The following is a 15,304-nucleotide window of genomic DNA, read 5'->3' as shown; positions in this document are numbered from 1 at the left end:
GTTCGAGACAGGCCTCCATACTGAGCTCTTATGGAGTCGGTGATCATATCTTGCAGTTGTTGAACTGACAATGAGGCAATGCAGTTGATTCTGCGAAAAATTTTCCTACAACACGGTATTCCCTTTATCATTGGCTTTGATAACAAGAGTTTGACTCGACTTAGCAGTTTCATGTGCTTTCATCTGTTCTCTTAAGGCAGCGATTTCATGATCTCACTCCTCTATAGCTTTCATCAGAAAATTTATATTTCTTTCCATCTCTTCCTTGGCCACCTCGGCTATTACATCTGCCATATTACATCCAGGTGTGATTCCATTTTTGACTTGCTGAAGGCAGAAGTAGAGTTTTCAAACAAAAGATTTTCATTGATGAAAATCCCGCCTTTAGAGTTTCAAGATGTTATGTGTGAAGATGGAACCATGCTCTTACTCCTGTATAACCGCTTTTAAATGATTGAGGGAGTTGCTTGCAGCAGTTATCTTGGATGTAGCTTTTTTTGGTGTCATTGATTTGTTTGAACGTTGAGAGAGATGAAAGGTAGAGATGTCCCACTAGGCATGCCAATTTGTTTGCACGATGTTTTCGGAGAAATTTGTTTCGTGGAGTTAAACTTGAATTGATGTTGATTTAATGTGAATGCGGTTTGATCTCTAATACTTGATCCTCATATTCCATCTCAGTTTGATGCATACGCTTAACTTGGGGAAGTGAAACACGTGATGTTTTTGAAGTTTAAGTCTTGGAAGAGTCTTGGATCTTCAGAACTTGAGCTTCAAGGAGTGGTTCAATCTTCAGGAGTCTAGAAGTCTTCTGATTGTAGAGAATTCCCTCTTAACTATTTGGAGTGTAGGATTTTTGACCCCCACAAATGAAGAGAACTCCTCTATTTATAGAGTTCTCAGGTAGGCTTGGTGAGCTTGGGCTTAGTTGGTCCATGAATCTAGCCCTTGAGCCCATTTAATTGGATTTGAGCCTAATTTGGCTCAAATTAAGCCTATTTTTGGATTCAATTGAATCCTAGCCCAAATCATAATATCAAATTGGACCAAATTAATTTCATCCAATTCAATGGTCATGATGAAAACAAGTGACATCATCGTAATCCGCCAATTTACATCTTCAATTTCAATTTGGAATAAATGTCAACTTTTAATTGGTCCTAAATTTGATTATTTATAATTTCGTCATTAATTTAAGAAATGACGTGGAAATTTGTGATTGGTCCAAAATTTATCCTTCAATAATGTTGATTTTGAAAGATATTTCTGAAAAAAAATAAAAAAATAAATCTAAATTAGTAAATAAATATTTTATGATTTGTAAACAAGTTAAGATGTCTATTATATATATTATGTTTACATTAATGACATTTTGTTGCTTTTTTTATTTAATAATTTTTCTATGATAGAATGGAAATATTGATTCACTTTTAATGCCGATATCGAATCCGTAGAAACGTAGAAATATCAATGAAAATTTGACATGTCGAGGAAAATTTAATATTTTGTATGAGAGTTAGAATGTGATTAAGTTAGAAGAGAAAAGAACTTCAAGATTTTCTAAGTGACTAAGTGTAATTTTTGTCTTAGCTATGCTTTTTTGTATTCCTTAACTTTAGCTGTCTTGTTTCTTTCCTTTATCAATGTTCGTAGGAAAAGGGGGGAGGAAAAATGCACTCGTTTTATGTTATGCGTTAATCTCCATATATCGACAGTCATGCGTTGGATTGGAAAATATGCAATATGAAGCACATATACGATGACCATGCGTTCCTGTCACAAGCTTTCTTGCTTTTTCGCCAAGTATAACGAGATCGTAAGTTTCTCGGGATGACCCGAGGTTGAACACAAGGACTCGTAACTCAATAATGTTTGTGAAGTAGTGCGTTTGAGGCGATGAATAAAAGTAAAAAGACAGAAGTTAAAGGATTATGCGCTACTCCTACTCCTAACTAAACAGATTGAGCAATGGAAATTTAACTAAGAGAATTGGTAGAGATGCAACAATTGTTAACGTATAATAAGGTGACTTCATTATGTTTAGTCACTTGAGTAATCCCAGCTCGCCACACAAACGCATCGCACACCTCTCGGTGGTAGCCGCATGCTTATATCTCTATAATGCATGGTTGCATCGAGTATAAGATCGTTCCTATCTCTAGGAATAAAGCTTACTTTGCTTTAGTGTGTTCCACTACTTACCCTCTCCGGCAGTTAGTTGTAGCTAATCAGCTCATAGACAAGTATTACGACAGCCTCACACCAAGCAAAGAGGATCAACTCACTATACTTGTGCAATGCACACCTCTCGGTGGTTTGCTACATGCGTCATATCTCTAGGTCTCATGACTGAGTATGCGACTGTCTTTGATACTTAACTAAATGATGAATGTAGACGATGATAAAGAAGAAGAAGATGATGAAAATGGTGCTGAAGGAACTAAGAGATGCATTGATTACAAAATGTATTAATGTCTTGAGCCAAAATGTAATACAATACAGAGATAAGAGGAGAGATGGAAGGCCAGATGTAATCAATCTCTTGCTTTTCATCCGAAATGCGTCAAGGCTGCTAATGGTGCCATGGATGGATGGTGGAGTAGTCTTTCTCAAGCTCTATCTCCGGTGAAACTCCGATCGTCACTCGGAAGGGGCTGTAGAGGTGAAGAATCCTGAAAGAAAGTTTTGCTTGTGCTCTTATCTGTGATCACAAGAATCTTCCTTAAGGTAGAAACTCGAATGGTTTGAAGTTAAGCTCCAAGGCTCTATTTATAGATTTCAAATGCAGATAGTGCTGATATTCCATTCTAACTCACTGCTACTTTTGTCGCGGTATGGGAAATGTCAACATCATCTTATCTTGTTGATGCTCCCAAGGTACGCGTACATGCTTGTTTCTCCTGAAGTGTCAACGCATTCCACCCATCTCGCGATCAACCTTCTATCATGATTATCATCATGTGGACGCAACATTCCATGCGACGAACTGGTCTTCATGATGATTGTCAGTCTTGCAGCGGTCTGGGACCAACGCATGCGATCAATCCTTGCAATAGTTGCAAAAATAGACACTTTGATGTAGAATAATGCATGATATAGGGTTAGTGAGGATTTTCGGTGCTAATCGATGCAAGCTCACTTTTCCATATGAATTCTTGGTATTATTGAGGCATATTCTGCTTATTAACTCTCATAATTCTAAGTGAAAGACTACAATAGCTTGTATTTCTACAAGCTATCAATCAATAATTTTATTTTTAGAGCATTCAAAATTTCTTACTTCTTTGTCTTTGTTTATGTTTTTCTTTCATTTACTTACTTTAATAGTTCATCTTCCCAAGCAAACTTTCTTTCCTTTTCATTTTTTCTTTCAATATTAATGTCTTTATTTCTTCTCTTTATATTTTGCTTTCTTTTAGTATGTCTTAAACTTTGATGAAGTACATAAAAGAAGTTCGAGACGGGCCTCTACATTGAGCTCTGATGGAGTCGGTGATCATATCTTGTGGTTGCTGAACCGACAATGAGGCAACAAAAGTTGATTGTTGTGGCAAATTTTCCTACAACACGGTATTCCCTTTATCATTGGCTTTGACAGCAGGAGTTTGACTCGACTTAGTAGTTTTATGAGCTTTCATCTATTCTCTTAAGGTAGCGATTTCATGATCTCACTCATCTAAAACTTTTATCAGGAAATTTATATTTCTTTCCATCTTTGCTCTGGCCGCCTCGGCTGTTACATCCGCCATCATGACAGACACTACATCCAGGTGTGATTCCCTCTTTGACTTGCTGGAGGAAGAAGTAGAGTTTTCACACAAAGGATTTTTGTTGATGAAAATCCCGCCTTTAGAGTTTCAAGATGTTATATGCGATGATGGAACCATGCTCTTACTTTTGCATAACCTCTTTTAAACGATTGTGAGTGATGGACCCCGTGTAGAAGTTGCTTGCAGCAGTTACCTTGAATGCAATTTTTTTTTTTGTGTTATTGATTTGTTTGAACGTTGAGAGAGAGATAAGAGATAGAAATGTCCCGCTAGGCATGCCAATTTTTTTGCACGAGATTTCAGGAGAAACTTGTTTTGTGGAGTTGAACTTGAATTGATGTTAATTTGATGCGAATGTGGTTCGATTTCTAATACTTGATCCTCTGATTCCCTTTCAGTTTGATGCATACACTTAACTTGGGGAAATGGAGCACGTGATGTTTTTGAAATTTAAGTCTTGGAAGAGTCTTGGATCTTAAGAACTTGAGCTTCAAGGAACAGTTCAGTCTTCAGGAGTCAAGAAGTCTTCTGATTGCAGAGAATTCTCTCTTGACTATCTGGAATGTAGAATTTCTGACCCCCACAAATGAAGAAAACTCCTCTATTTATAGAGTTATTAGGTGGGCTTGGCAGGCTTGGACTTAGTTGATCCATGAACCTAGCCTTTTAGTCCATTTAATTGGATTTAGGCCTAATTTGGCACTTGGGTCAAATTAAGCCTATTTTTGGGTTCAATTGAATCCTAGCCCAAATCATAAAATCAAATTGGACCAAATTAATTTCATCCAATCCAATGGTCATGAGAAAACAAGTGGCATCATCGGAATCTGTCAATTTACGTCTTCAATTTCAATTAGGGATACATGTCAACTTTTAATTGGTTCCAAATTTGATGATTTGTAATTTCATCATTAATTTAAGAAATGATGTGAAAATTTGTAATTGGTCCAAAATTTATCCTTCAACAATGTTGATTTTGAATGATATTTCTGAAAAAAATTATGGTTTTTAAACAAGTTAAGATGTCTATTTTATATATTATGTTTCCATTAATGACATTTTATTTTTTTTATATTTCATAATTTTTTCTATGATAGAATGGAAATATTGATTCATTTTAATGTCGATATCAAATCCGTAGAAACATAGAAATATCAATGAAAATATTGACATGTCGAGGAAAATTTAATAATTTGAATGAGAGTTAGAATGTGATTAAGTTAGAAGAGAGAAGAACGACTAAGTGTAATTTTTGCATTAGCTATGCTTTTTCGTATTCTTTAACTTTCAGCTGTCTCGTTTCCTTCCTTTATCAATAAGTTTATTTTTAGAGCATTCAAAATTTCTTAATTCTTTGCTTTTGTTTATGTTTTTCTTTCATTTACTTACTTTAATAGTTCATCTTCCCAACCAAACTTTCTTTCCTTTTCATTTTTTCTTTCAATATTAATGTATTTATTTCTTCTCTTTATATTTTGCTTTCTTTTAGTATGCCTTAAAATCCCTTTTGGGATTCAAATATATGAGTGCCTTAAATAGGAGGAAAAGTCCCACCGTAGTCTTACTGCTTTTGATCTTATGTCTTATTGTTAATCTAACTTAATCACTTAGGTTAGCATATCATGTTATCTTCAATGTCGAAAGAGTTTTTTTTTTTTTATTTATACAATTATTGTAGAGTGGAAAATTGAACATTTGACCTCTTGAATCGAAGAACATGTCAATACCATTAAGTTAAGTTCACTTTAGCCGATGTCAAAAGAGTTGGATAAAACCATCGAAATAAAAGCAATATAGTAAAAGTATCTAGAAATAAGTTTTTGCTTTTTAATTTTAAAAATAAATCAATGTATACAGAACCATCTAATGTTTAATTTATTTAAGTTGTATTAGTCATATGTTCAATTATATTGCTTTTAGTCTCTTTAATGCATCTAAAAAAGAGCTTAATCCTTGAACTTTTAAAAGCATCTAATAGATCTAAGCTTTTAATTTTGTGTGTAATCGATCAAAATTTTTAAAAATTATTTGATTTATTAGATATAAAATTGAATTCTATGTTTAATAAAGCTTCGAACTTTGAATTATGTGTCAGGTAGATCTGTGAATTTTATGATATTAAAAAATTTATAGACTAAATTTGTAATTTAAGTTTTTTTTAGCTCCTATTTTTGTAAATAATATTTTACCTCAATTATGAAAATTTTTAATTTAATTTCATAAGGAACAAAATTCTTAAACAAATTAATGAATGATATTTATATTAATGTAAAGGTCATAAACATTGATTATCATTTAAAAAGCCGATGATTTGATTAAGCAAAATTTATACAATACAATAATAATAACTCAAATTAAATCCAACAATGAAGCTTTTGAATTTAAAAAACAAGACTTGTGTTCATGAACAAATGCATTTATTTAGGCAGTATGAAAATTAAGCATATAAAACGACGCCGTCGAAGTGAATTGACAGAAAGAGGTTTAAGTAGAAGGTTTCATCTCAGCTTTAATGGCAGAAACCAACTGATCATAAGCTTCAGCCCATGCCCCTTTCATCTCCACACTCCACATTTCTGGAATTCCTTCCTTTATCGTCTCCAAAAGAGCAAACTTTGTCACCTATAGGAAAAACAAGAAATACATCGCCACAGTCGTCAAACTGGAATTACGACAATCGAGTTTTGAAGTTTGGAGATCAAAATAGAATATGAATCTACCTCAAAATGTTCGTCGAGAACACCATACTTGAGGTGAGTGGCCCCTAGCCTTTTTATGGTGGTTTCTTTTGCGGCTGCTATGCCACCTTTTCGAAGTTGAACGGCTGACTCACAAGTCTACAAAATTCAACGCAAGTTCAGATATCATTTTTCAGTTTAATTCATGTCAATCTGAATATAACTCAACTGGTTAAAACATATGTCACTAGCTAAGAAGGTTAAAGGTTCAATTAAACTTACCAGAGTGAAAACATTCAAAGCATGAGGCTTCAACTTTGGGTTTTGCTCTAACGGAACTTTCGAGTCTCTCAAAAAGGGAAACATCTTTTGAGCAGAGGGTGCAATTTCAAATATCCTAAACTCCAACAAAAAAAAAAAAAAGAAAAAAAGAAAATATTCAATTCTAATCGTCAAATAAGACGAACCTTTCGATTTACGGAAATATCGAACAAAAAGAAGTAGAGTGTTATACTTGAGGAAGAATTTGAAAGCCAAATCAGCAGCATTCTTTTTCATGACAGTCCATGACTTGATTACAAGAGCCTCTTGCTCTTCAGTGAAAACTTTTCCTTCTCCACATGTTCCCATGTCTGTGTTTTTCTTTTGAGTAAATTCATATTGGAAGATCCTATTTATGCACTAACCCAACATATGCTTTCTTTTGTTTTGGATTCAAAATTTACCTCTTCATTGGAATGAAAAGCCATGGCAACTTGCTTTTTGCTTCTTTCATTCAAAGAATATAATAAATACAAAGCCATAGGGGCCCACAAGGCAAGGACTAGACATGTAAAAAAACAGGGGGCTGTCTTGAAAAACTGCCAATTTTGCAGGTTTCTTATTGGTTTTGGTTGGGGTTTGGTGGGATTCTTGTGGTGAAAAATAATGATGAATTTAGTTATGCGTTTAAAGTTGGTGCCTTGTGTCAATTTAATTTCATTTGGGGATTTTTTATAATTAAAAAAAAATTAGTTTTGGCATTGACTCACTGATCAAAGCATGGGAGTTGGTGTAATTATTTATTTTTCTATTTTATTTTTTGGACTGGAGTCGTTTGTTAGGTTGGGTAATTCTCCTTTGGCAAGTTTTTTTTTTAGGTTTATTTTATTATCAACCTTTGACCTCGAAAAATTCGTCGGATATTCAATTAAATGGTTTCAACACGACCATAGAATCAATATATGGTGGTTTGTCAACCTTTGGCTAAATATACAAATTTTAAGCTAGAAGCTTTATTTTTCCAAAAAGAGATATGTATTAGGTTAAATCAAGAATTTAAATATAGATATCGATATCAATAAAGATATTTCAATTTCACGGATATATCGATAAAATATCAATATCAACAAATATCTTTGTAAGTAAAAAAATTTATAATTTTTGTTTAGATTAATAATAAAGTTATTTTTACTCTCAAACTAAGCCATGAATATTGTTATTAGTATTTATATTGGATTAAATACATGACATTTCTTTAATGTTTTATGAGCATTTATAAAAGATATCAAAGATATCTATGGATATTACGAATATATAGACATATCAATGGATATCTTTATCCAAGTAAAATTACAAGTTTAGTCCTAAAACTTTTATGTTGATTGAACTTAAAAAAATATCTAATAGGTTAATTTTTAATTTATATTTAATATATTCCTAAACTTAAAAAAATCTAAACTCATTACAAACTTTTTTATAATTGGAAACCTATAAGAGAATTTATAAGAGAAGCTTTCTCGCGTTTCCTATGGCCTTCAAGTCAAAGTTAAATTTTTTCGTAGCCAAAATGCTTTGTGTTCAAGTTCTAACAGAAAGTGGCAGACTTTGCCGAAGACTAGAGTGTATGGGGACATTCCTAGGGGAGTTTTATATGCAGTGCAATATGCCCATAACACTTTGTCTAGTCTTTGTGCCCAATCCTTACGCGTCAGGTTGACAACTTTTTCCAACACTGTCTTGATTTCCCTGTTAGATATCTCAATCTGACCATTTATCTGGGGTGATATGTTGCGGCTATTTTGTTGTGAACGTTGTATTTGCTAAGAATTTTGTTGGCGATGTGATTGATGAAATGTATGCCTTCATCGCTTATAATAGTCGGGGAGCGCCAAAGCAAGTGAAGATGTTTTTCTGCAAGAATTTTGAGACGGTGATCGCATCATTTGAGGCACAGAAAATCGCCTCCACCCATTTGGATCATCGTCAACAGTTAACAAGAGGTAGTTGTAGCCATTAGATAGAAGAAATGGACCCATAAAATTTATCCACCAAACGTCAAATAATTCCACCTCCAGAATAACATTCATTGGCATTTCATTTTTTTCTGAAATGTTCCCGATGTTCTGGCACCTGTCGCACTTCATGATATATTTGCGTGCATCCTTAAATAAGGTGGCCCAGTAGTTTCCGCTCTGCAAGATCTTTGCACCTATGCGCTGACTTCTGAAGTGCCCACCATAGGGCAATTCATGACATTGATAGATGATGTGTTGAAATGTTGTTTCTGGAACGCATTGTCTTGAGATTTGGTCAGGACCTCTTTTGTACAAGTTAGGCTCGTTCCAATAATAGAATTTACAGTCGTGCACGAGCCTTTTCTTTTGTTGTGATGTATATTCTTCGAAAAAATGTTTGCAAACTAGGAAATTAACAATGTCCGCGTACTAAGGCAAGTACTCATCGATCTTTAAAAGAATTTCATCAGGGAATGAGGCATTTACAGAGGGTTGTATGCAATCATTTTTATGATTTTCAAGTCGTGATAGATAATCTGCGACTTTATTCTCTGACCATTTTCTATCTATTATTTATGTGTCAAACTCCTAAAGCAGTATGACCCATCTGATCAGTCTTGAACTTTGCATCCTTCTTTGTCATCAAGTATTTGATGGCAGAATGATCTGTGTGAATGACAATGTTCGCGTACCAAGGCAAGTACTCATCGATCTTGAACAACATTTCATCAAGGAATGAGGCGTTTACAGAGGGTTGTATTCAATCATTTTCATGATTTTCAAGTCGTGATAGATGATCTGCGACTTTATTCTTTGGCCCTTTTTTGTCTATTATTTCTATGTAAAACTCCTAAAGCAGTAGGACCCATCTGATCAGTCTTGGCTTTGCATCCTTCTTTGTCATCAAGTATTTGATGGCATAATGATCTGTGTGAATGATGACCTTCAATCCCAGCAGATAAGGTTGAAATTTTTCCATGGCAAAACCCACGGCCAGCAACTATTTTTCAGTGGTTGTATAATTCTTCTGGGCACTATTAAGAGTCTTACTTGCGTATGTGATGGGGTAAAGAATCTTTTCTATTCGTTGAGCCAAAGTTGCTCCCATCACATATCCACTAACCTCGCACATAAGCTCAAATGGTTTTGTCCAATCATGCGAGATTAGAACTAGAGCTGAAACTAACACACTCTTTAATTTCTCGAATGCGTTCAGGCAATTGGCATCGAAGTCGAAAGGTCTCTCAACCTCAAGCAGCATGTTCAGTGGTCTGGCAGTTTTTGAGAAATCCTTGACAAATCTTCGATAGAACCCAACATGTCCTAGAAAACTTCTCAAGGTCTTCATAATTGTAGGAGGCGGTAGCTTTTCAATGCCTTCAATTTTTGCTCTATCAACTTGTAGGCCAAACTTGGAAACCTTGAGTCCAAGAACAATCCACTTGGTCACCATGAAGTGACATTTCTCCCAATTAAGAACTAGATTCGTGTCCTCACACCTTTAGGATTTTCTCCAGATTCTCAAAACACACTTCGTACGTCCTTCCATAAACTATAAAATCGTCCATGAATATTTCAACGGAATCCTCAAGGTAATCTAAAAAGATAGCCATCATGCACCTTTAAAATGTGCTAGGGACGTTGTATAATCCAAAAGGCATGCGTCGAAAAGCAAACGTCCCATATGGGCATGTGAATGTCATTTCCTCTTGATCCTCGAGTGCGATCATAATTTGATTATACCCTGTGTATCCGTCCAAAAAGCAAAAGTAGTCGGTCCCCACTAACCTGTCTAGCATTTGGTCAATAAAGGACAAGGGAAAGTGATCCATTTTGGTCGTAGCGTTGATTTTTCGATAATCCATGCATATCCTCCAACCGGTGACTGTACACGTTGGTATTAATTCGTTGTTCTTATTGGGTACAACTGTCATTCCCCCCTTCTTTGGGGCACACTACACCGGGCTAACCCATGTGTTATCTGAGATGGGGAAAATAATTCATGCATCTAACCATTTAATGATTTCCTTTTCGACAACTTCTTTTATTGAAGGGTTCAGCCTGCATTGAGGTTCAACAGAGCCTTTCTGACCTTCCAATATGATTTTGTGCATGCAGAAGAATGGACTTATACCCTTAATGTCAGCAAGAGTCCATCCTAGTGCTTTAATGTACTTTTTCAATACTTTAAGTAGGATTGCTTCTTTTTCTTTGGAAAATGTGAATGATATGATAACGGATAAGATCTCATTCAGTCCAAGGTAAGTATTGTCTATTAGGTTAACAGGTGCTCAGGAAACAGGTTTACGAGTTTATGGTGGACTGTAGTTGTTATAAGAGGATTGACAATTACTGTCTTCACATCCCTTCTTTGGTGTAGAGGATAATCTGGGGAGAGGTATGACAATTTGCTCTCAAATTTATTTTTTTCATTTTTTTCACTTCAGTCCTAGGTTTTCAAATTTTCAATTTAGCTAGTTTTTCGATTTTTTTTTTAAACAATGTTATTTTATTAATTATTAACAAAAATTGAGCTGGGCTGAAAGTATTGATAAAAATGAGATTGTGTAATCATGGGCCCGAAACACGATTACCTCTAAATCATGGACCGAGTTCACTTCACAACACGTGAATTGGAAGTGAGCTGGCATACGCAGATTGCCAGGCATACAGCGTTGACCATAGGTAATCGTAGACAGGATCCACAACTACCCTAAATCATGTACAGGGTACACGACTTAATGGTCCCCAAAAACCCCCCACGACCTTCTCCTTTCACTCTCTTCCTCATCTCAAACTTTCTCCCTTTTCTGCCTCTCTCTCACAATTGTCGTTTGTCGTCCTTGCTGTCGTATGTCTGAGTTCATTGCCATACGATTGGAAAACTATTTGTAACGATCTTTTGAACATTTGACCAGATGATTTGAAAGGCTCAAGATTGAGTATCATGTGGTTAACATTCCAATTTCCAAAGTTGCCTCCCGATGCCAATGATATCACCATACAGAGATATGCACAAGCATATATTATGCAGCTTATTGGAGGATTCTTATTCACTGACAAGTCAAACACTCTGGAAAACCGAGTGACTTGTAATTCAAAACTATTAATTTCATGTACACTTCTATTGTGAAATTAAAGAACTAATGAAATTATATTTGATCATGACTCTGTTTTTTATATTAAAAAACAAAATTATTAGTTAGAAATTTAAAAAAATATATAAAAATAATCAAATCGTGGACCCTATCTATGAGTTTGGTTCTTTGACCAAGTCCACGTGACTGACATGGACGCTAACTGGATTTAAAGGTAATCGTGTACTGGATACACGATTTTCCTTTCCACAAAAAATAACCCTATTTTTGTTAATACTTGACTTCACCATCACTTTTGAAATTTCTTTCCCATGTACTCATTTTTTTAGTCACTTTTAAAAATCACATTATACTTACCCAGTTTTTATCAAATTTACATCTCAATCTTTTATTGAAGATTTTACTTTACAGCCCTTCTATTAGTTCCACACTAGAGTAGAATTAAAAATTCAAAACTTTAACTACGAAAACAGAACAGTTGAATATTTTAGAATCAAAATTCTAAAAATTCTTGAACTAATATATATTTTCTTAAAGAAATATAGGGACGAACATTTGTTTAAATTAAACTGTAATAACTAATATTTTTTTCTCTAAAAAAAAAACTAATATATTTTTATATATTTTTTAAAACGGGCAAATGTGTTTAACTTTACACACAGAAGACTAGAGCTTCTCTGAAGATGGAATTTACCTTTTCGTGTGGAAGAAGTGGAAGAAGAAGCATTGAAATGGGGCATTAACCCCATCCATAGTTCACATCTGGTTTTGCCACAGCAGAAGAAAATGGAACTTCGACTCTCTCTTTCACCAAACACCTAACCTCCCCGTCTTCAACAACCAAGATTTTCCCTGGCGGGCATTCAGCTCTCGGTCTCTCTTCTTCAGTTGATGGCTGTTCGTATGCACTGGATATCTTCAAACGGGTAGCTCTCTTTGCTACGATCTGTGGCCCGAAACCGGACATGCTCAATATAGACACAACACCAACAATGGTAAACACTGCCTTGGCTGCTGCAGCTATGAGTGAACCCAATCCACTCCTCGACTTTCTCGTGCTTGCTTGTTGGCTGGTAGGTAACAACTCACTTGACTCCCTTTTAGCATCCTTTGTCATGTAGCTCAAGGTTACCCCATTGCGGGCAGATTTGCGAGCAGACATGAATGGAGATAAATGTTCATTGTCTAAGTGAAGAGGATATGGAGGACGACTTGGATATGGAGGAAGCATGAGGTCATGGTTGTTCTTTACTGCCTCCCCAGCAAAGGCAGAAGCTTCATTTATCACTTCTAAATGCTCTCCTTTGTACTCCTTGAGCTTGCCCAGTAGCATCTTGCGGCTCTGTTCAATCTCACAGAGGGCAGCTTCCCGTTCATATCGTTGTTGTTGTTGCAAATCCTTAAAATCACAAGAGAAACTGTTAGGATAATTCTTAACTGGAATCAAGATCTGGAATATACCCCCTCTTGAGTGAGCACACTCAAGCCTTAGACCACTCCACAGAATTGCCCGCTTTCACTCACTCACCCTCCTGTTATTTATAACAACATTCAGCAATTAACTTCCTATCTAATAACTTTTATACCTTTTACTAATACTATACTAATAGTCTTATCTAGGTATCTTGCAGAAACAAATTCAATTACCGCTGGAAGAATTTTCTGCATCATATAATTAGATAGCTAGGTATGCAAATATATTCAACAAATACAACATCGTCCCAGAGTTTTATTAATATAAATGGTAATGAAACAGAGCATAAACCAAACTATTATTCTGACATAACCTACATTTAGTACTATGATATGCGCTCAGGTTTCTCACGCAACTGTGAGTGCAAAGAAAACAAGAAAAGATTTGTGCTTCTAGCAATAACCCATCTATATAACCAAAGAAGTAAAACAAGAAAAGATTTGTGCTTCTAGCAATAACCCATCTATATAACCAAAGAAATACACACAACTTCACTAGCTTGTGTGACACAAAAAATACTTCCATTGATGATTTCTACAAAACAATGTTTACATAAGTGGTGGTCTACAATATTCAAATTATTCTCAAATCTTGCTCATTGCTTGTCGTTTTCTCTCGATAATTGCTTTGATTCGTTACACATAACAAGAAAATCATTTTCTTTTGTTTTCAAAATTGGTGTACAATTTTTAGAACCATCAAGAAATTACAAACAAGGAACACTTACCAAACACATATATTTATCAAAACAAAAAACAAGAAAGGGAAAAGTTGCCAAATGATCTCTAAGCTTCGTTTCCACACTGAGACATGATGGATGCTACAAATACAACCACCTATTATTTCAAAGCTAATCCTATAACATGCATCGAAGTTCAATTCAAAGCATTATGATTTGGCAACTAATCATGGAACTAAAGGTAAAAGTTCAAAATTATATTGCTTTTGAGCAGAGTAAAAAGAAGGAAGAGACAGACAGAGATAGAGATACAGAGAGAGAATATACTTTAGCAATACAATTCCAGGCCAAATTTGTTTACTATAATTCATAAAACAGGAAAAACTTTTAGAAATAACATGAAAAGCATGTTTGAAACATGTCAAGTAAAAATTTAACATTGAAGAAAAGGAACCGAACAATGTCTCATTTGACAGAGAAATTCAATAAGGAGTTGCAAAGTTTCAATTCACTTTCTTTCTACCACAATGACAAATTCAGCAAAAGTAGGGAAAATGAAGAAAAGAAAAACGAAACCCAGATAAGAACAACTGTCATATGAAACAATAAATACAATTCAAATAAAATTACATTGTAAGTCAAAAGCAGCACAAAGTCAGAGACCCAAAAATTAAGAAGTGTGAAAGAAGAGAGAAAAAAAAAATGCCCTAATTAAGAGAGAACCTGCAGTGAGGAGAGTTGGGTCTCCAAGGACTCAAGGGCATCGCAGATATTCAAAAGTCGTTCCACTTCTTCATCGTCCTCCGTATCGCCGACCGGAGTTTGGGAGCCGGAACCGCCGTCGTTGACGGCCCCATTTGCCGTTCCGGCAGAAGGGTGTTGTCGGAGGGAGGAGGTGGTTGTTGCCTTGTGAATGCAGTTGCTGATCTTCAATCGGAGCTCCGTGGCTCTGCCCAGAACCATGTCTATGCCGTCTTCTTCCATGGACGCTGCTTGCTCCGGCTGCACCAAGACTAGGGTTTTGAGGGGAAGGAAGGAAATGGAAAAAAAGGGAAGTGGGGTTTTGAAAAGCACTAGACTAGGAATCAGAAGGCGCCAACATAAATAGTTTCTGGTGGCCAAATTAGAAGATTACAAGTGATTCTTGAGCTGTCACTATGGATATATTGATTGGCCATGGCAAGTCTGACCCAACACTTATTCGCTTAAACGGATTCTATCAATTGGTACACACAAGGGCAAACCAAAAAAAATGGAAAAAAAACCGAACCAAACCACATTGTCAATAAAGCAACAATTAGAGAGTCATTGAATTGACCAAATTGTCAA

The 15,304-nt window shown here is 35.3% G+C and overlaps 1 protein-coding gene across 1 annotated transcript; it reads right to left on the bottom strand.

Moving 5' to 3' along the window:
• Positions 1–6,095: 6,095 nt before the first annotated feature.
• LOC120089136 lies at positions 6,096–15,071 on the bottom strand. The gene is made up of 9 exons (XM_039046553.1): positions 14,699–15,071; positions 12,567–13,221; positions 10,224–10,321; positions 9,848–10,144; positions 9,311–9,436; positions 6,963–7,129; positions 6,731–6,845; positions 6,491–6,607; positions 6,096–6,392 (listed from the first exon to the last, which is right to left on the bottom strand). The coding sequence occupies exons 1-9, from the start codon at positions 14,957–14,959 to the stop codon at positions 6,255–6,257; spliced, it is 1,974 nt and encodes a 657-aa protein (XP_038902481.1). The 5' UTR covers positions 14,960–15,071; the 3' UTR covers positions 6,096–6,254.
• Between the last annotated feature and the right edge of the window lie 233 nt (positions 15,072–15,304).

The sequence above is a fragment of the Benincasa hispida genome, chromosome 10 (assembly GCF_009727055.1).
Source record: "Benincasa hispida cultivar B227 chromosome 10, ASM972705v1, whole genome shotgun sequence".
In the NCBI taxonomy this organism is placed as follows: domain Eukaryota; kingdom Viridiplantae; phylum Streptophyta; class Magnoliopsida; order Cucurbitales; family Cucurbitaceae; genus Benincasa; species Benincasa hispida.
This window is presented reverse-complemented; position numbering and strand designations above follow the sequence as displayed.